This window comes from Carettochelys insculpta, chromosome 8 (genome assembly GCF_033958435.1).
Source record: "Carettochelys insculpta isolate YL-2023 chromosome 8, ASM3395843v1, whole genome shotgun sequence".
NCBI lineage: Eukaryota > Metazoa > Chordata > Testudines > Carettochelyidae > Carettochelys > Carettochelys insculpta.
In genome coordinates, this window is record NC_134144.1 from 53,064,510 (window position 1) to 53,085,475 (window position 20,966).

The 20,966-nt window shown below is 41.6% G+C and overlaps 1 protein-coding gene across 5 annotated transcripts in view; it reads left to right on the forward strand.

Annotated features, from left to right (window-relative positions):
* The window catches only part of GTDC1 (glycosyltransferase like domain containing 1), a 375,327-nt gene that overhangs the window by 312,143 nt on the left and 42,218 nt on the right, over positions 1-20,966 (forward strand). For 4 of the 5 annotated variants that reach the window (XM_075000589.1, XM_075000591.1, XM_075000594.1 and 1 more), the window contains 3 exons: positions 2,122-2,192; positions 2,893-2,984; positions 10,357-12,171. In XM_075000589.1, coding sequence (XP_074856690.1) covers positions 2,122-2,192; positions 2,893-2,984; positions 10,357-10,440 — 247 coding nt within the window. In that variant the 3' untranslated portion in view covers positions 10,441-12,171. Of the gene's footprint in view, positions 1-2,121; positions 2,193-2,892; positions 2,985-10,356; positions 12,172-20,966 lie in introns of those variants that run through there. The other variant, XM_075000592.1, reaches the window with a different exon arrangement.

Below are 20,966 nucleotides of genomic sequence, written 5' to 3' on the forward strand. Positions count from 1 at the left end.
TAGAATCAAAAGCCCAACAACTATTTGCAGATAAATTGTATGAATTGAAGTGAATAGATCTGAATATTAAGATTCATAGATTTAGCAGACGATTTGTTAATTGGAATAAAAAGGTCATTTACTAGCCATTTTAACAATAGATCAATTGGAATTCTATTTATTATTTAACTAGTAATGCTAGTTAAGGATTAAAATAATGAGTAATTGCATTATTGTCATGATATTATACAAATGACAAAAATATGAGAAAGTTAGGATCATGCTGTTTGTATATGGAATCTAAAATCAATAAAAAATGTATAGCAAGTATTATTTCTAATATATTTCAAACTCCAGGAATTATTATCTGAAAAGCATGTAGTATGCAGGAGATAATGTTCAGTTCCAGAACCTCTGAGAAATATATTCATTTTTTACTATATACACATAAAAAAAGGTCACAAAGAGGTAGCTGTGTTAGTCTGTATCATCACAAAATAAAAAAGCAGTCATGTAGCACTTGAAAGACTAGCAAAATAATGTATTGTAATTTATTTGCTACTGTGGGACAGACCCACTTCTTCAGATCTGGAATAAATTATTTTGTTAGTCTTTCAAGTGCTACATGACTGCTTTTTTGTTTCACCTAAAAAATAAATACATAAATAAGCTGATAATAATTTCAAATTTTAATTTTTCTCCAATAAACTCTAAACACATTGGATTCTCATTTTACTAATTCCTGATGCAGACATAGGTTTTGGTACGGGATGCTGCATAGTCAGCTGATTGCTCAGATTGCTTGTTGGCCTGCAGCTATTACTATAATGTCCATGGTTTCACTTTTGAGGGAGAAAAGTGGTGAAAACAAACTTTAAAAGTCTTCTTGTTTTGATATCTGACACTATACTTAAGAACTGAAAAATCATCAAATAAATCACATACTAGAAACATTTTCCTTTAATAAAAAACACTTTGTACACTTTACAATTTACACTTTACAAGTATATCCTGGTCCTTCTCAGGACATATTTAACAACAAAACTTTAAATATCTTTCTTTCCTCTCCCTCCAAAAAACTTAGCATGACAAAAGGAAACAATTCTTTCTGAATCAGCTTGAGCAAATGTTATAAAATAAAAACAAAATGCACAGAAATGTATTAAAATGCATTTCTTTTGTCATAAATATTTTTAAAAAGTGATTGTTGACAAGGCCAGGTAATAAGCTGAAGTAAAAAATAAAGTCCTCCTATGGTCAGCAAAAAGACTCCCATAAAATAAACATATTTTTAAAAAATGCTTTGAATTTCACTGTGTAATTTCTGGCCATCAGAAATTACAGTTATATCTTCTAAGTTTATTATATGTCAGATTGGTAGTTGTTATACAGAAGAAGTTAAATACTCAGTACTTTAACGTGTTCATTTATCAAATCGCAAATATAAACTTGATTTTTTTTTAAATTTTGCTATTTGATAACTTTCTGACATTCTTTTGCAATAAATGTTTAGGTTTTATGATCTAGAGATCATGTAATATTTTTTCCTTCAGAAAACAACAGTACAAACCTGTAAATGCTTTGGCAAAAGGTTATTGACAGTATTTATTTAAAAATAGAGATTTTGTGTCCCGAATTGTATGACCTGAAGCATGTGTATAAAACTAAGATTTCCCAGCATCTTAGCATTTTTCTTAGGCAATATTTAAGTGTAACCTTTGAATTCCTATAGTTTAAGAACAAAACGCTCTAAGGCAGGTAATTCTTATTGCATGCATATCCTTGTTTTTCTGCAGCATTATTAAGAAAAGCTGTCCATACTTCACCATGTTGTTACATGTGTCTGTCTGCTGATTATAAAATGTGTTAAACAGTATTTAAAAAACAAAAAAATGCAGAGCTGCGCTTTGATTTATTCAGTGAACAAAACATATGCTCGCTGTTCTGTTCTATGTAATTCATATGATCAATAAAATTATCTTTAAAAAGAGCAACTTTGGCAGTTAGAAGGATTATCCTGCTGAATAGGGAAAATGATTTACTTCTGCTTTATGCAGTCAACTTCAATGCTGTTGGACCAAAAGACGTTTTTGGCTCACTCATGTATTGTTAATTTATTTGTTTACTATTTTTAATCTTTAGGATAGAAGCTGTATATTGTGGTTGTTATCCACTGTGTCCTAATGCTTTGGTGTATCCAGAAATATTTCCAGGTAGCTGCTTTAATGTACATTCTTTTTGTTGAAATGTAATGCATGGTTCATGCTAAAGTGTAAAGTTTGAGAATAAACAAGTAAAACCAATTGTTTATTTGGCAAGCCAACATGTTAGTGTTAAGAAAAATTTTATGTGTTTTAATACATTAGACTAAGTTTATATTTACCATCTGTTCTTTCAAGATAACACAAAAGCAAGTTTTGAAATAGCATTCTTCATTGTTAGCATACACAACCCATAATGATAGATTTTTATAAAAAGGTCAGTGCTGCTGCAATGGTTTGCAGATTTTTTAATGATATACAGAGAGAAACATTGAGGCCTGAAAATCATGCCAAATTATTTAAACAATTTAATACTTAATAATATGCAACTGTGGTATAAGGATACACACTAATATAGTACCAGTTCTTTGAAAAAAAAATCTCATCACTAAATGTATCACATATGCATTGTGTTACATTAGAATAATGTATTTTAATCACCCAAAGGAGATGTCTAAACAGCACAACTACACAGTGTTATTTAGCATTAAACATCCTTGTGAGCTGAGGTAACCTTATAAAATCATGCTTAAATAATGTAAAACATGAGGCGGCACAGAGCAATATGCATTTTTAATTAGTAAAGTGACTAATATCGAGTGTGTGCTTTGAGGTTTTTGTTTCATTAAAAATGTATCTGTTTTTCCTGCAGCTGAATATCTGTATTCTACACCTGAACAGCTTTTTAAAAGGCTTCAGAATTTCTGCAAGAGACCAGATATTGTAAGGAAACATCTTTATAAGGTAGTTGTTCAGAACAGTTTTACAAGATATGCTGCCATATTGAAGTACAAAGAAAAAAACCTTAAAAAAACAACATTTAATTAACACACTAATGTTTAAAGGAAACATGCTAGGGAGGGATATTAGTCGTTACACTAACAAGGATTAATTAAACTAGATGCCAGTTGTATTAACCCAGGTCTTATGAAATACATATACTTAATGCATGCTACATGCTTTTTTTAAAATTTATTGTTTTCTAAAATGACTGTCCTTTACATTTGGACCCAAGAGGCTTATAAAAATGAACCTGGATTAATGTAACTCATTAGTTTAAAAGGAAAGTAAAAGAAAGAGCCTACAATTACGCTAATGAGGATAAACCTACCTTCCTATCGTAATTTAATCCACTGTCCTCAAGAAGTTCAGGTGAATGACATCAGGTAAGTTCTTTTTGCCCCTTTTGGAATTATTTTGGCAATTATTGTGAATATTTAACTCTTTGTATTAAAAGGTTACATGAAGTAAAAGTTAACTCTTAATGTGCTTGAATGTTTTGTATGAAGAAATTTTACCAAAATCATTATTTACTAGTACAGGTTGATCCTCTCCAGTCCGGCATTCTCTCTTCCGGCAACATTCGTCATCTGACATAATTTTAGTTAGCTGGATGTCCACTTACCATGGGTGTGGCCAAGCTTCCCATGTTCCCATAAAGTTTGTTTACAGCCACCAGTCCTGGCTCTCAGTGATTTGGGCTGTTGTTTTGCTGTAATTTACCCCTAAATGTCTTCCAAGAGCCCAGTAAGCAGTGGAAGAGTTGGTGATGCTCCTAGACAATTTTGACCTCTGGTGATTCGGCAAATTCTCTCGTTCGGCACCAGTCAGGTCCCTGGGGTGCCGGACTGGAGAGGTTCAACCTGTACTTATCCCACCCTCATTCTTTGAAATGATTTCTGTAATGAACTAAAAGTTTAAACTGTTGGAATGAGCATGCTGATCCATTAGTCCATGCCAAAATTGCTTATAGATTTTTGAGATGCATTTGTATGCCATGGCAGTAATTAAACTTTTTTGTAATATATTTGTAGATCATGCACTGATTTTGGTATTATTTCTCTAATAACCTATTATCACATGGCGCTGTTTGATAACATAGCTATTATTTTTACATGTGCTAATGTGAAAAATCTACGACACTGTGTGCTAAATTAGGGTTTTTACAAGCTTCGCATACACTGAAGATCACACAAGGCACATTGCCTGAGTGTGACACAGGCATAACAGGTAACATGTTTAAAAAGCACTCAGGCTGTGTCTACACTAGCCTCAAACTTCGAAATGGCCATATTTCGAAGTTTACTAATGAAGCGCTGAAATACATATTCAGCACCTCATTAGCATGCGGGTGGCCACGGCACTTTGAAATTGATGCGGCTTGCTGCTGCGCAGCTCATCCAGACAGGGCTCCTCTTCGAAAGGACCCCGCCTACTTTGAAGTCCCCTTATTCCTATGAAGAGATGGGAATAAGAGGACTTCGAAGTAGGCGGGGTCCTTTCGAAAAGGAGCCCCGTCGGGACGAGCCGCGTGGCAGCAAGACGCATCAATTTTGAAGTGCCGCGGCCGCCCGCATGCTAATGAAGCGCTGAATATGTATTTCAGCGCTTCATTAGTAAACTTCGAAATGGCAATTTGCATGGCCATTTCAAAGTTTGGGGCTAGTGTAGACACGGCCTTAGAAGCCTAAGACCTTTTGAACGTCAATGGGACTTAGGCTCTTAAATCACTTAAGCACTTTTAAAAGTTTCCCCAACATCTGTAGAGGTCTGGAGGAGCATGGATAGAGATGCCTTTTGTGATACCTGTTCAACAGGATTAGAAAATGCTCTCTTTTTCTCTGTTGCCACGCCAGGATGCTGGTAATCAATCTGGGGCACTAATGCTAGCAACAGCATTCATCCCCCTATCCTTGCATTGTGAATCAGAAAATGTCTGGCTTCCCAATGAAGGCATCACCTGCCCCATATGTCTTTTAGCATGCCTGTACAGAAGGAGATACAATTGAGTCCTGACAGTACATTTGACTTATTTTGTGACCTAAAAATAGGCACTTACATAATGATACATCAAAAGAAGATGTTGCTTCTGCAGGAAACAGTTAAACTTCAAGTAAAAAAGGAGAGAACCAAAAATGCAATTTAACACCCAATTTCAAGCTCATTATCTTTCATTGTCTATTAACTTGGCAATGGTTCAGAAGGTAGCTCATAATAGTTTAAAATGCTGACTGAACACTTCCAGTATTCAGCAATACTTCTTGAGTCAGTACTATATATGAAGACTTCAAAGAGAAAACAGTCCTTAAATGTTTACCTTTACATTTCCCAATTTTTCACATTCAGTTAGCAGTTTGCCTTTCACGTGGATCCATCATATTCATATGGCTCCGCAGCTCCTGCAAAAAGGGACTGCTAGGATGCTGAAAATGCAAGTAGTGGCAAAACAAATATTATTACCAAAAAGGATGATATCAAAATATGGAGAAGAGTGATGTGTACACAGCCCCATATACAGTATGCTTCCTTTGCATCTATTGCTTCCTTTTGAAAAAAAAAAAAAGCAATCCTTGATTAATCAGTTACAGGTAAAGTGCCACCTCAGAGATGGATCAGTTTATGACATCGCTTTATGTTGCACATTATTAACCCTGCACTTGAGTGTTTGCAAGTTTTAAGCATTGGTGGTAGTTTTTGCAACAAGTAGTTTAAGAGTTATACAACTGGAGCTTGATCCAAAGCCCTTGAAATTCAGTAAAAATGTTCCCTATGACTTTAATGGGCTTTGAAGCAGGCTCTGAGAATGAGAATAGCTATTCCCCTTGCACACAGACCCAAATATTCAAGAGCTGTTTAGTTTGCAAATAAACGACCGTTAAAAGGTTCTGAAAGAATGTCAACTTAGAGATGTGTTGTAAATGAAATACTTCTTCAGACAGTTAAAAAGAGCAGTAAACAATACCTCAGCAGTGAACTCATCTAGGGTATACATGTGCTTATCCACAGATATTATATGTTTTACATTTAGGAGTCCATATACAATATGTAAAATTGTGACACAGGGTAAGTTGGAAAAAAGATTTAATATGGCAACTTGCTCCTTTTTTATTTTTTCGTAACCTTTTCTGGCATGCTCCATTATTAGACGTTGAAAATACAGCTGCCTATCCCTGCAAAGAGACATAAAAACTCCATAAAAGCAAAAAGAATGTTTTCCTTTACATTCTAAACATTATGGGTTTGTCTACACTAGATCCCTACTTCAAAGGGAGCATGGTAAGTAAATTTTAAAGAGTAAAGGGACTTCAAAGTTGCCTGGGCACTTCGAAGTACTGGCGGGTTAGCCGCCACTACACGGAAGCCGTCACTTCGAAGTTTAGCACTTTGAAGTTGCCGTGGGGGAGAATTAGCTTAATGAAGTGCTGCATATGCACGGCAGCACTTCTTTAATAATCTCATGACACCGTACTTACCATGCTCCCTACAAAGTAGGGAGCTAGTGTAGACACACTCTGTGTCTCATAAGTCTTGAATTAGAACTGATACATCTGAAATGCCTTTTTATACATCTTTTGCTTATTTTTGTTGCTACAATATTATTAAAATGATCAGAAATACTCAAATAGGTTGCTGTGTTAATCTATCAACTATATGCAGTGCTTGTACCACCTTATAAAACTAGAGGCAAAGGAAGACAGAATTATACTTGTTACAAAAAGGCAATCAACTTAAGAAATAGGATACCAACAGCTGTGTTGTGAATATGTCTTGGTGCACTGTGATGTAGAAGCCAAGTACCTCTCAAAACCCAAGCAAAGGTGATATACCAGAACACAAGGCCTGGAATGCTACAATTTGTGTTAATGGAAGTTCAAACCAACAGTTTTCCCCCTGCCCTCCATCCTGTGAAAGTGAACAAGCTAACACAATAGTCTGTAACCATTTAACTGTGTAGTGTATAAATACATATTTACAAATCATAAGTACCTAATAAGGACTTTTCATGGTACACACAATTTGCCTTTTACACTTTAATAGCACCAAAGTCTCATTTGAATTTGAAGGCTCCATCCCTCAAGGCTCTCAGTTCCTCCCATGCAGGCCACCAAGAACACAGGGCTTCCTGTGCTTTGAGGCCCACCAGACTGGCAGTTCTGGAGCTGGAGACTCTGCAAGCCTTGGCAGCTGCCGTCTGAAACTAGCATGGCATGGTTCTAGACAGTTTTATTGCTTCCCATTGCAGACTAGCATGGGTGATGCTGACTTGCCTTTTGTTAGCATGACACGAAGAGTCCGATCAGTTTTAACACTGTTATTCAGAGTTGGGCAGCAGTTAAACTGACACGGATCATGTCAGTTTCAACCAGCAGCTGCCAGGGCTTCCAGAGTCCCTAGCTCCACCTTACAGGCAAACAGCTAGGGACCTAATGAGCATATATTGTTTCCATACTAAAATATTTCATTTCATTTCCATGGAAATGTCTAAGATGTAGTTTTTGTTTATACATTTATTTATGGACCCAGGTCAAGGCAGAAAAAAACTGCTGAAATCTCAGAACTTCTCCTGGGTTTGGATACTTTTTCCCCACACAGCTCTCCTAATTAGGCATAGCTAGGTATTGCTCACGGAGTGGGCTCAGAGAGAGCCCTATGAGGCATTCTGAGTTCCTTAATGCACAAAAGGACCAGTAGCATACCTGCACAGAGTGCAGCATATACCTGCCTTCTCCATTGTACAGCTGGCTAATTTCAGAGCTGGAAGCATGGTGTGAGTTCTTCCTACTCTTTTTGGGTGTCATGCACCCCAGAAGAACAGCATAGGAAAGCAGAGACTTGCTGTTTCATACACTCCTTTTTTGGGTCATACAAGAGTATGGGGAAGTTTTACTCCTTTATCATTCCTTCCCTCTCCCTAAAAGATATAAGTTGTATGCCCACACAAAGGCCAGGGAGAAACCATCCTGTTTTGAACTGTGATATTGGATCAGATCTATGGTCCATATAGCTCAGCGTCCTGTCTTCAAAGCCTCCAGCTATGGATGCGTGAGGAGATCTAAGAACTCTGCCACAGGCAGATGTGGGATAAAAAATATATGACACTCTCACCCAATGGCTATGCCTAGATTACAGGGATTTGTCAGCAGAAATTTGTGTCAGAAGATACCTTGAGACAGATTGACAGATCACGTCCAGGCTGCAGGACAGATCAAAAGAGCAATCTGCTCTGTGGACAGAGAGCAGCCAGACTGCCTGGCCGCTCTATCGGCAAAATGGCCACCCAGAACCACAGCAGACAGGGTTATGTTGTGTCCAGGAGGTCTTTTCTGTTGACAGAAGGCCCCCCAGAATGTCCACACCAGTGTTTTGTCGACATCTGTAAACAGCGGTGTTCTTCCTCGTAGCAAGCAGGGTACAGCTGTCAGCAAAAGTATGGCATTCTGTAAGCTTTGTGGACAAAACCCTTTAATCTAGACATAGCTAAAGTGTCATCTTACTCTCTGATAGAGATTTGCATAACCCCTGAAGGACAAGATTTCACATCCCTTCTAAATACTGTTATTTACTATTATAATTCTGAATATTATATTCACTCTCTCTTAGAGTCTTGCTACATCCTGTAGCAATGAGTTCCACTATCTAAAGATATGTAGAATAAAAAAAAATTCCTTTTATTAGTTTTGAATTTTCCCATCTCTCAATTTAATTGAATGTCCCTATATTTTTCAGTTGTGAGACAGGAAGAATAAACATTCCCAATCTCCCTTCTGTATGCCATTCATTATTTTATATATATATTATCATACCCACTCTTATTTGTCTCTTTTCTAAGATAAATAACTCAGGTCTTTTCAACCTTTTTTGAAATGGGATAACCAGTGCTACTGAGTATTGCAGATGAGATCACATCATCAGTTTATATAATGGCCTAACAACATGTTATTTTCCATGACATTTTTCTTGCATCCAAACATCTTGAAAGAAAGAAGAGGGACCATTCTGTTATGGAAAAGTTACTCTTCTGCTAGTGAAATCTTATGTTCATCATGCCTCCAGTGTGAAGAGCTGCTTTTGTGAGTGGAGTTTGGGAATTCACAAATTCTCCCTAGCCCCTCAGCTCAACTTTTGGTGATTTAGGAATTTCTGGTTGATTCATATTCCACTCCTTTGAATAACAACCATTGAAATAGCAGTTACATGTATAAAAACAAACAGCACACAAATATTCAACTGTGTATTAGTTCTGGCTTGTCATCACACCATAAAACCCAAAAATACTTCCACTGATGTATGCACAATGGAGAAGGACATTAGGATTTATTTGTACCCTACAGCAGATTTCTATGAAATAAAGGTCAAAAAAGGACTGGCCAGGTCAAATCAGGACTAGCATCCACATTCCTGCTAATGCCTGCCAATTCCACTTCAAAAATATTTAGTTTAGAGCAGGTGAAAATAAAAAAATGAATGTATTGGAGACTGAACTCCTCTATCCACAGAACTGATAACCACAACACACAATAAACTTCTATGTAACGTCTCCACCATGGCATGCCCTGTCTAAAGGTGGGAGAAGTAGTTGGGTTTTGCTGCCCCTTCAGTCCTTTGCAGCACCTCTTTTGAGACTGCCAGCCATGGATACTTGTCTATTAGCAAGTAAACCAAGATAGCCAAATAATTTCCTATAGATCATAAAAACAAAAAATCAGTCAGTGAGTCACAGCTGACCTGGATGAGAGCTGAACCAGTGACTTAGCTGACAAGCAAGCATCATATCCCTTCCATAGTCTTCTGGATTTTCCAGACTGTGCTGCTTATGTATTTCATGGAATGTGAATATTAAAAATAAGCCATTTGGTAAACCAAATTGTGCTAAAACTCTTGATTGCACAATTCTTAAATGGCACCGTTCCTACTTTCAGTAGAGGGATGCTGTCCCTTTAAAAAAATTAAGTTTGTTTCTGGGGAGAACTAATTATTACATCCCCATCTTTTTTGTTTTGTTCAAATTTTAAAATATCAGTCAGACTTGTAGCCTCCTATGCATACCACTGTTGCTGATCTCAGGTGAGGTGTTTACTGCAAACACGTGTTTACAAAAATGACCCATCCTGGGATTGGAAGTCTAATACTTTGATCCAATCAGAGGGCAAGATTTTCTGACCCTGATTTATAAAAGTATTTATACTATCTGCACTACTTCAAAATCCACCACTGAAGAAATGAAATAGTTTTATATGAATCAAGCATTTATGTTGTTTTGTTCACACTAAGGACAGCTCTTTTGTGTTTTAGCAGCTCATGTTCCTTCGTTTAATTCCTTTTCTTTTTCTCACAGGGTGAGATGGCTCAGTTTTCTTGGGCAGCACTACGTGGTAAATTCAGGTCTCTGCTCACAACAGAACCTAGGGAAGATTTGTGACAGATGGGGCTAAGTCACAAACTTGCAGCCTAAGGCAGAATCTGTAGAACTTTCCAGAGTGTGCCCATATTTACCTGATCAGAGAGAAAAGAAAATCTGCCGAGGAAGCTGAGCCTGGCTGCTTGTCATAGCTGACACAGAGCCATCTGCCACAAACCTGTGGCGGCTTCAGATCTCCAATCCCTGCCACCACCCCAACTCAAATTAAATACAGATTCCTAGAGACGTTATGATGGTTACACATGTCCTCGGCATCACATGCAGGAGACTGTTCAAAAAAAATATGTGGCCTGTTGTATAACCGCACTCATGTATCCCATATGTGGTGCCACATTGAATTTCCGGTTGAATCTGTTTTTATCCTTTGTACTGGATGACATGGTGCCTGATTTTTTTTCTTTTTGCCGACATGATGGCAGCCAAACTGCAGCTTCAAACACTCACATTTGGCTGGGTTTCTACCTAGGTTGCCAGGTTATCATTGGAGCCTTATTGTGTCCTCAAAGGGCCACAGGGCCTGAAAGGAGTATCAGAGTGCGACTGGACTAATTGGGCAGCCATATACGAATTGTTTGTAGGCAAAGCACTTTTCTTTTTGCAAATTAATGACTCTCTGGCAGAGGGTTTTTAAGTGAAGGTATTAATAAGGGGTCTGGCAGGTATTCCCATGATTCACAGTTACATTTGCATTTAATTAATCTTAAAGAAAGCTGCAAGATAAACAGCTGTAATTCAAACTAGCATGGGAAATATGCTACATGGTGCCATCTATCTGATAAAATGAAAGCCGAGACACTTGTTTTATTTCTCTCAAGGATGAAGAACAAACAGATAACAGTCAAAATACTTTCAATAAAAACCAGTAGTTTTTATGTAACTGCAGTTCATCAAAAATCTTTGCATTCAGTTGCAAATAAAATCTTTTAAAGATAAATCACTTATGATTCTGAGCGTTAAGCTGCTACATTTGTTGATGTAAAATGTTTTGAAGATTTAGATTGCACAATAAATTTTTAATAAAGTGCCCACTGCAATTTTTAATTAGCATATCTCATTCATGTATAAGTGTGTACATCCATCTGTATGCTTATCAGTGTGCATATCCTTCTGACAGAGTCAATGAATACAATTGCATCTTTATCTGATGAATTTAGAATCTGTTTTGCAAATGATAATAAAATGTTATAACAATGCCAAGATTTTCAGCTGTGTTCTGGGAGAAAACAAGAGGTAAACAGGAATTCTCAGTAACTCGTTATGGTTTAAATGCTGCGAACACTGACATGTCTTAATTGACAAATAAGCTTTCAGCTTCCCTAGTTTGGGGACAGAGAACTCCTCTTCCCACACTTGTAAAAAGCCTCTATCACCCAAATATCAGCTTTTTTGTTTTCTTTAAAGATTTGTTGGAGTATGCCCCATTTCCCCAGTACACCCCAATTCCTGCTACTCAGACAGGAAGGCACTAAGTAACATACTTCTTCCATAAGCATTCTCTGTTATCCATACTTGTGAACTCAAGACTATTACTTCTGAGTTGTAAATTCAATTTCTTTTGCTGTACCACCAAGCAATGTTGTAGTCTCAGATTTTACTGTGTGAGAGATACTGAACACACATCAGTATTCCATGTATGCTTTTTGTTGATCAGAGAAATTATTATATGACATTTGGCTGGGTCATTTGTAAACATTTTGATGTTTTACTGATACTGGAAAAATATAATTTTACAATAACCATCTGTGCATATATGTTTGCTTCTCCCTACTGGTACATACACTAAAATTAATGCAAAATTCAGCTTTAAACTGACCACTAGAAATGTAATGCAACACTTAAAGCCACGCTTTCAGTCAGTCTAGTAGTTGGCTCACATAATTAATAATACACCTTGCACTTGTATGCATAGTACGCCTCATCTGAGTATCTCTGCAAATATTAAATGTCTCAGCATCCAGGCGGCAACAAAGAAGTATTTTTAGATGGGGAAATTGAGGCATGGAGTGGCTAATTTGATATTTTAAGCAATGTCAGAACCACCAAAGGGACCTAGGAGTTCTGATTTCCTACTATACTCAATAAGCAACAGTCACCTCAGACATTATTCTGACACCTCAGCTACAACATAGCATGATATTGTGTGTTAAGAACACTGAACCTTATCCAAAAACCCATTAACAGCAATGGGAAGACTCCTATTGATTTCAATGAGTTTTGGAGCAAGTCCAAAGAGAGAAGCAGGCCTTAACTCTGGGTTATTTTTGTTTGTTTGATCACTGTTAGTTGAATGTAATCTGTAGTAGGTGAATTACAGTTGATTTTTTTAAATGACTGCAATAGCTCCACTACTGAGGAAGAGTTATTGAAACCTCATGGAGTGATATGTAACTGTTCCCATATTTATATACCCTCACTGCTGTAGTATTGGAGCACATGGATGCACTTTCATGTAGACCTTTTCTTGTTTGAGAAAGTGGTTAATTTTAGTCAGGCTTAACTAGCTGAGTCTGACATAAGTTTAACCTTTTTCCAAGACTAGTCCAAATTTCAGCAGATATGATGTTTCCTAGAACTGGTAAGGTGGTAAAGAAGGCGGAAATCCCTATTTCTTTTCAAGGCATATAAATTCACAGAAATGTAGGACAGGAAGGGACATCAAAAGGCCAATTCCAGCCCCCTGCACTGAGTCGGGACCAAGTAAGCCGAAATCATTCTGACAGGGGCTTGTCCAATCTGTTGTGCAGCGATGAGGACTCCACAACTTGGTTATGTCTGCACTAGCCCCACACTTTCAAAAGGGGGAGGCTAATGAGACACTTCAGGATATGCTAATGAGGCACTGCAATGAATAAGCAGCACCTCATTAGCATAACGGTAACCATGGCACTTCGAAAGTGCTGCTTTTGATCGCATGCGGCTCGTCTACATGGGGTCCTTTTCGAAAGGACCACGCGCTCTTCGAAATCCCCTTATTCCTAAATAGGAATAAAGGGATTTTGAAGTGTGTGGGGTCCTTTCGAAAAGGACCTTATATAGACAAGCTGCTCTTTCAAAGTGCCATGGCTGCCATTATGCTAAAGAGGTGCTGCATATTCATTGCAGTGCCTAATTAGCATATCCCACAGTGTCTCATTAGCATCCCCTTTTTGAAAAGTGGGGGCTAGTGTAGCCATAGCCCCTCTCTTGGAAGCCTGTTCCACAGCTTAACTACCCTTAATTAGAAAGCTTTTCCTAATATCTGACCTAAATCTCCCTTGCTGTTGATTAAGTCCATTACTACTTCTCTTACCTTCAGTCAACACAGAGACTAAATGATTTTTACCCTCTTTACAACAGCCCTTCGCATAGTAGAAGATGTTATCAGGTGCCCAACTCAGTGGAGTTTTCTCAAGACTGGAGGTGCCTGGTCTTTTTAACCACAGAAGTCAGGTTTTATAAACGGTTTATAATTTTTGTTGCTCTCCTCTGAACTGTCTCCACTTTGTCCACTGCTCAAGCTGAGGCCTCATGAGTTCCAAGTACAGAGGGACAGCGACCTCCCAAGTGTTACATGCACGTTTCTAGAACATCAGCCTTTTGTAGCACATTGTAGAATCAGATTCCATTTTTGATCCACTATACCCCTCCAGATCCTTTTCAGCGGTACTGCTACTTAGTCAAGAAGTCCTATACCACCTTAAAGACTAACAAATTTATTTATTTATTTATTAACAGCATTGCTCATGAACTAATACATTTGTTAGTCTTTAAAGTGCTAAAGGACTGTTTATTTGTGAAGTTACAAACATGGCTACCCCTCTGATTCTACCACCTCATCAGTTAGTGCTCACTTTGTACAAGCTTTTCATTGGATTTGTCCTTCCTACGCACGTCAATGAACAATTTGAAATGCTTAGTCTATGGATAGAACAAACCCAAAAAGTTTATATGTCAGCAGATAAATAGACAGGGTTTAGTGTGTGGATCTGTATATGCTCATTTATTCCTTGTACTAATAGGATTCAGTATTTCTAAAAACAGAGAACCTGTTATGGACTAATCCTGATTCTCCTCTTCCCTAGTTTAAGAGGAAAGATTTGTCTACTCCATAAAAGTTCAAGTTGCATCCACTTAGGTCTGCAGAGAAAACTTTTGTTGGTCAGGGATTCACTCCCGGCACACCGAGGAATACTGGGTGTTCTGCCCTGTTTCAGGCTCACGGGTGCAGCAGGGGCAAAAGCGTGTAAGAGGTTTGAGCCAGTATTCTTCCCCTCTGCCCCCAAAGAAGGGAGTTCCTCCACAAGATATGTGCAGCCAAGGTGCTGCTGTAAAGTGAAACAATCACAAAGTGTGTGTTTGGCAGTGTTCCTAGTAGTTTCTCAGGACCAAAAAAGAGGCAGCCAGAACTCCTTGCCAGAGGAGGCTGTGAAGGCCAGCACTCTAACAGAATTTAAAAAAGAGCTTGATAAATTTTTGGAGGTTAGGTCCATAAATGGCTATTAGCCAAGGGTAAAGTATGGTGCCCCTAGGCTTTAGTCAAAGGCTGGAGACAGATGGCAGGAGACAAATCGCTTGATTATTGTCTTTGGTTCACCTTCTCTGGGGCACCTGGCACTGGCCACTGTCGGCAGACAGGATACTGGGCTGGATGGACCTTTGGTCTGACCCAGTATGACCATTCTTATGTTCTAAAGATTTCACTTTACAATGATCTAGATACAACAACAACAAGTCCTGTGGCACCTTATAGACTAACAGCTTATGCTCCTTCCTGGGCAAAGACCCACTTCATCAGATGCATCTGAAAAAGTGGGTCTTTGCCCACCAAAGCTTATGCTCCAATATATCTGTTGGTCTATAAGGTGCCACGTGACTTATTATTATTTTGTGGATACAGACTAACATTGCTACCCCTCTGATACCAGATAAAATATGTGACTCTTGGTGCTGTATTTCATACTCACAGGAATAGCCTATATACAGTAGGGTTGTGTCTACACTTACCAAAACTTCAAAATGGCCATGCTAATGGCCAGATCGAAGAATGCTAATGTGCTGAAATGCATATTCAGCACCCCATTACCAGGCCACCGACCGCAGCACTTTGGTATTGCTGTGTTGCTCTCCTGCATGTCTCATCTACATGGGAGTCCTTTTCAAAAGGTCCCCACCAACATTGAAATCCCCTTATTCCTGTTAGCTCATAGGAATAAGGGGATTTGGTGGGGTCCTTTGAAAAAGGACTCCCATGTAGATGAGCTGCGCGGGAGCAAAATGCGGCACTTTTGAAGTGCTGCAGCTGGCAGCATGCTAATGAGGTGCTGAATATGCATTTCAGCGCCTCATCAGTATTCTTCGATCTGGCTATTAGCATGGCAATTTCGAAGTTTTTGGTAAGTGTACACATAGACTAGGTGTCTCAGGTAAGACAGAGCTGCAGGATCAGTCCTTCCCATTTATCTTGTATCTATTATTGTTTCATATACTTTGAAAAAGGAATTGCAAGCTCCTTAATATAAATGGTTAGCTTCACTGCATGTCTAGTAATTGCCCTTTGGGTCTTTGCTGAAATGCTTTTTTGTAACATTTTATACCAGTGGATCGCCACAGATAGCTTTGTAACAGCAACGAAGGGTCCTGTGGCACCTTATAGACTAACAGAAAAGTTTTGAGCATGAGCTTTCGTGAGCACAGACTCACTTCATCAGATGCATGCTCAAAACTTTTCTGTTAGTCTATAAGGTGCCACAGGACCCTTCATTGCTGTTACAGATCCAGACTAACATGGCTACCCCTCCGATACTTGACACAGATAGCTTTGTGTCACCTTCTCTGGTAATGCACTAGGGAGCTGAGCCTGCACTACTTGCACATCCGTTTAAGTTATTGAATATTTTGAGTGGTATGGGAATACAGGTGTGTTTCATGAGGAAATTATTTTTTCTTCTCTGGTAGAAGAGACCAGCCTTGTCTATACAAGGACAATTTTGGAAAATGTTCCCACCAGCACTAGTACCAATTCAGTCTCGTACTGGTTGCATTGGGAGCTTAAGGCCAGGCTAGATATTAAAGCTGATTGTAGATGTACAATTCTAGCTATGGCAATTGCACAGCTAGAATCAACTGATCTGCAATCGACCTACCTGGCCGTCCTCACAGAGGGAGGTTGATGAGAGACCTTCCTTACTCCTTGTGCTACTGAGGAGTACAGAGGTAGCTGTCAACCCCTGAGAGTTTGATTCACATGTCCCTATTAGGCGCACAAAATCGAACCCTGGAAGATCGACCCTGACAAGGTTGATCTTCTGTGAATTGAAAACACCCAGGGAAAACACATGCTGCCATCCATGTTTTATGCCTTCCTCTGACCTTGCTCAAAACAGTGCTTAATCAGGATGCTGGATTTTTCTGTATTGGCACTAGTAGGCTGTGTACATAAGTGGACAGCATTAAATTAAAAGTCTGAAGAAAATTCTGCTTAACCATTATACCCATACAGTTCTCCAATGAGTATACTCTGTCTTTACACTGAACTAATGCAGGACAGATTTGTATCCCCCATTTATATTGTTAAAGGCAAAAATTTTTCTTTGCAGAGATTACTAAAAGCAGCAGAATTTTAAAAATCAAACTCACTTTTGGGCATTCAAGCACTTTTTGTTTGCTTTTCATTCCAGGAGGCCAGCTAAGACAAATTAGTCACTCATTTGTGTTTGTAGTCACTTTCAAGTTTGGTTCTCACGCGTTAAGCCAACATCTCCACATTTGGGAGGAAAATAGTGGAGGGGATTTTTCACATCCAAATTGCTTTTATGGAAACTATTTCTTAGATAAATTTTTGAAAACATTCCCATAAATCTTAGATTTTACAGCACCATTTTGTCTCCTACAGAACCAAAATGTTGGGCTTCTGACTCTCTTCTTTTAAAGTGCACACATTAGGGAGCATCTTAAATCAGTAAAATTCAAGAGGACTACTATCTTGTGTAGGCTAAATGCAGATACTTTAAAAAGGCTTCAGTGTGTTAAACTAGGCTTCATCTTGAAGTGAAATTTTGCCAAATAAGGTTTAGTAATAAAAGCACTGACAAAATGTTAATTGTAGGGTAATACATAGCAATGCTATATTCTCAGCTGATATTTCCTTAGGCTCCCAGTGACTGTGCACAGCTGTTGTTGAAAACCAGTAATCCACTACTATAAAACCATATTACAGCTTGCACCCTTCATGTAAGCACGCATCCCAGCGCACTTTACCAGGGAGCAGAGGAGAGAGCTGGAGCCTTTGAATGTTATAGGTTTGAACATTAACATAAGACTCCCAGTTGAACCAGAATTGCTGATCCGGCCAGGAGAGGCATTGCAAAAGCCAGGAGCACGCCAAAGGCCGAGTCTTTGCTCCGGCGGCCTGGGAGCACCGCTTTAAAAGCCAGCGGAGCTTAACGATCGGTCAGGGCGAGGCAGAGCCGCAACAGCACAAGCCAAGGCTGCATGAAACTTGCACAACGCGTTTCTAGGAAAGAGGAGGGGCTGGAGTTTTAACGGGCAGGAGTAGACTAGGGCGAGCCCCTTTGTTGCCGGCTGGGCTGGGCCGGGTCTGGCCGGCTGGAAGGCGGGAGCGGGGCCCAAAGGATGTAAGCGGGGGGGGGTACGAAGGAAATCGAGGTTAAGCGCGGCCAAGGCGAGCTAAAAATAAGGAAAGGGGGAGCCCGGGGGCGGCCCGGCGTACAGAAAGCGCCAGCTCCTCTCCCGAGCCGGTCCAGCGGGGCGGGGCCGTGGGCTGTCCCGCTGCGCCCCGGCTGGGGGAGCGCCGGGGAGCCCGCGGGATTCAGGGCCGGAGCTTGGCGGCCGGGCGGGCGGACTCGCAAAGGCGGTGGAAGCGGAGCGCAAGGGGGCGCGTAGATGCCAGGCAGCGGCTGGGTCACTGGGGCAGAGTTCAGTGCAAACAAGGGCGCAGGGAGTCCCGCCTGTGACCCGCCCCCGGGCTGGCTGGGCGGACGAGCAGGGACAACCGGACAGGCTGGAAAGGGGAAGTGCAGGTGCCACGGGTTTGCCCAACAGAGAGACGCCCGAGGGGCCAAACGAGCCGCCTTCCCCGCTTTGGTTGCAGGCCCCGCCGGGCTGGAAGCGCGCACGGCCCCGCGCCGCGCTTCCCCGCGACCGTAAAAGGAACAAAGGGGGGTCGGGGGTGAGCAAAGCGAGCCCCGTAGGCACTGCAGCGCCCCCACTCTCCACCTGGAGCCCGAGGTCCCACTCAGGCCGGAGCCCCGGGAAAGGGCAGCGGCCGGGTGTCTGGCTCAGGCTGCGGAGCGCTTCTTGCGAGCAGCCGGCGCCGCTCTGGGCCGTTCCCGGGGCGCCAGCAGCGGCAAGAGCGCACGCAGCAATGCGGAGGGAGGGGGGCTCCCGAGCCACGGGGGTTCAAACTCCGCCCTTACATGGGGGCCCGCCGGGGAGGGGGCACAATCAGCCGCACTGGAGCACTCCAACCCCTCCCTCCCCACCCCGGCCCCGGGATCCCGCCGCAAACTGGCCTCCACGTGCAGCTGCGGCTCGGCCCGCGACAGGGGTGAAGGCGGGAGAGAAGCGGGGGCTTAGTCACGGCTCCCGGCGCCCATGAGCCGTTCGCCGCTGCGCTGTGATTCAGGCGCCCTTGTAGCGCGGGGCGGGAGCTGCCGTTTGCCGGTGGGGGGGGGGGGGGGGGGCAGAGTTCGGAGCTCGCTGGGACGGGACAGGGCCGGGCTTGGCCTCCCCGCAGCTGCCCTCGCCCCAGTTTCTAATGAGGAAAGTCCCTAGCTCGGCGGTCTCCCCCGGGCCGGAGCGGAAGCTGCACGCGGACGTCCCTTCCCGGGGACGCCGCGCAGCGCAGCTGGCTCGCCCCGCGCCCCCCGGCTGAGCGTGGCTCCGAATCCGCCCCAGCGCAGGGCTGGGGAGCTGCTGAAGTCCCTCCCCTTTGCGGTGCACCTCGCGGCTCGCCGGGCCATTAGCGCAGCCCCCCCCTTCGAGGCCACAAACTCTCCTCCCGCGCGCAGGGCAGGTCCCCTCGACTGGGCGCTTCCCCTCCTGCCTGCAGTGGAAACACGGAGGGCGGGAGCGAATCATCAGACGTTTCCTACCCTTTTCCCCAGCCCCAGAAGCGGCCTTGCGGGGAGGGGCTAGGGGGGGGCAAGAACCCCCGAGTCTGTGATGAGAAACTTTCTCCCCGGGAGAGACTCCCCCCTCTCCACCCCTTCGCAGCAGTCGGTTCACAACACAGCCAGCAGTGGCTTTCCTAAGGCATTTCCCGCTTAGCCTTGAGCACCATGTATACAGAAAGGCCCAAGTAGCAACCCAGAAAGTCACTTCTCCCTCGTGGCTCTTCCCTCCAGGTTTGGGGCACAAGTGACTGCCCACAGGCAGACTCAAACTTGGAACCAGTGGAGGTTGGCACCTCTACAGCTTGAGCTAGAGGCCAACCAGTGCTCAGGCTGTGGAGGACACTCATTCTCTTTCTGTGAAGTAGTCTAGGCACCATTGCAAGGGACAGTTAACCACACTAGGTCTGTGGGTTACATGTATAAGCAGCAGTCTGAAGTTCAGTCATATGATGGTTCACTGTGTCAGCCTGGTTTGCTGCCACGAAATCCTGGCCTATTGAAGCCCCTGGATGCTCCTGGATTGATTTATCCAGGGCCAGGTTCACTTTGTTTCAGGCTTGCATGTACAGTAAGGGAGGCAGGTTCTGTTGGCCTTTTTCCTTAGCCTATCAGCTGCCTTCCCCCAGCAAAGTGTGGGTTCCACCTATGACAAGGTGTTGGTGTTTACATAAAAAGGGAGAGTTGCAGAGCAAATTAAGGCGAGTGGGAGGGATCCTTGCAAAGGGCTTAACCTTTAGTGCTTTGAAGCCAAAACAAGGCAATTCACTGGAAAAGCATGTCTGTAAACAATGATAATCAGCCTTTTCAAAATCATAATACTGATTAAAACCTCTGATTAATTATTTATTCATCAGAGAACCTCTTTGCAGACCTTGGAATACTGACTGAAAATGAAGTGCCGTCTAGATTTTGTATTGCAAGCTGGAAAGAAGTATTAAAAAGAGACTGTGGGGGCATGAAAAAGGAATATAAGCAAACAGAATTAGTTTAAGATCTGATACTTTTTTCTGCTTTTTCTGTATTATGTTCCCCACCCCACAATTTTGCTATTGTACTAAGTGCAGGTGTTAGACTAAATCCAGTTGGTACTAAAATTGCAAACACACTTTCGCGGCTAGGAAAGCCGTTGAAGAGGAACTTCTTTTAACTCCATAATAGCAGGTTAGTCAGTAAATGCACACGGATGGTCAACTAGCCAATTATGGTATAAATATCCCTTGTTTACAGAGAGGTGTTAAATGAGCCTTTAGAGTACAAAGGATCAGACTGTCTAAGCTACAATTTGTGTTTCATCCCATTATGTCTCCCCTAAAAAGGCCTGTGCCACTGTAGGTAATGTGCACGCTGAACATGCTTGTCTCTGTTGATTTTAGTTTGCTTTATTTCAGTGCACGCTCTTGTTTACTTTTTAAA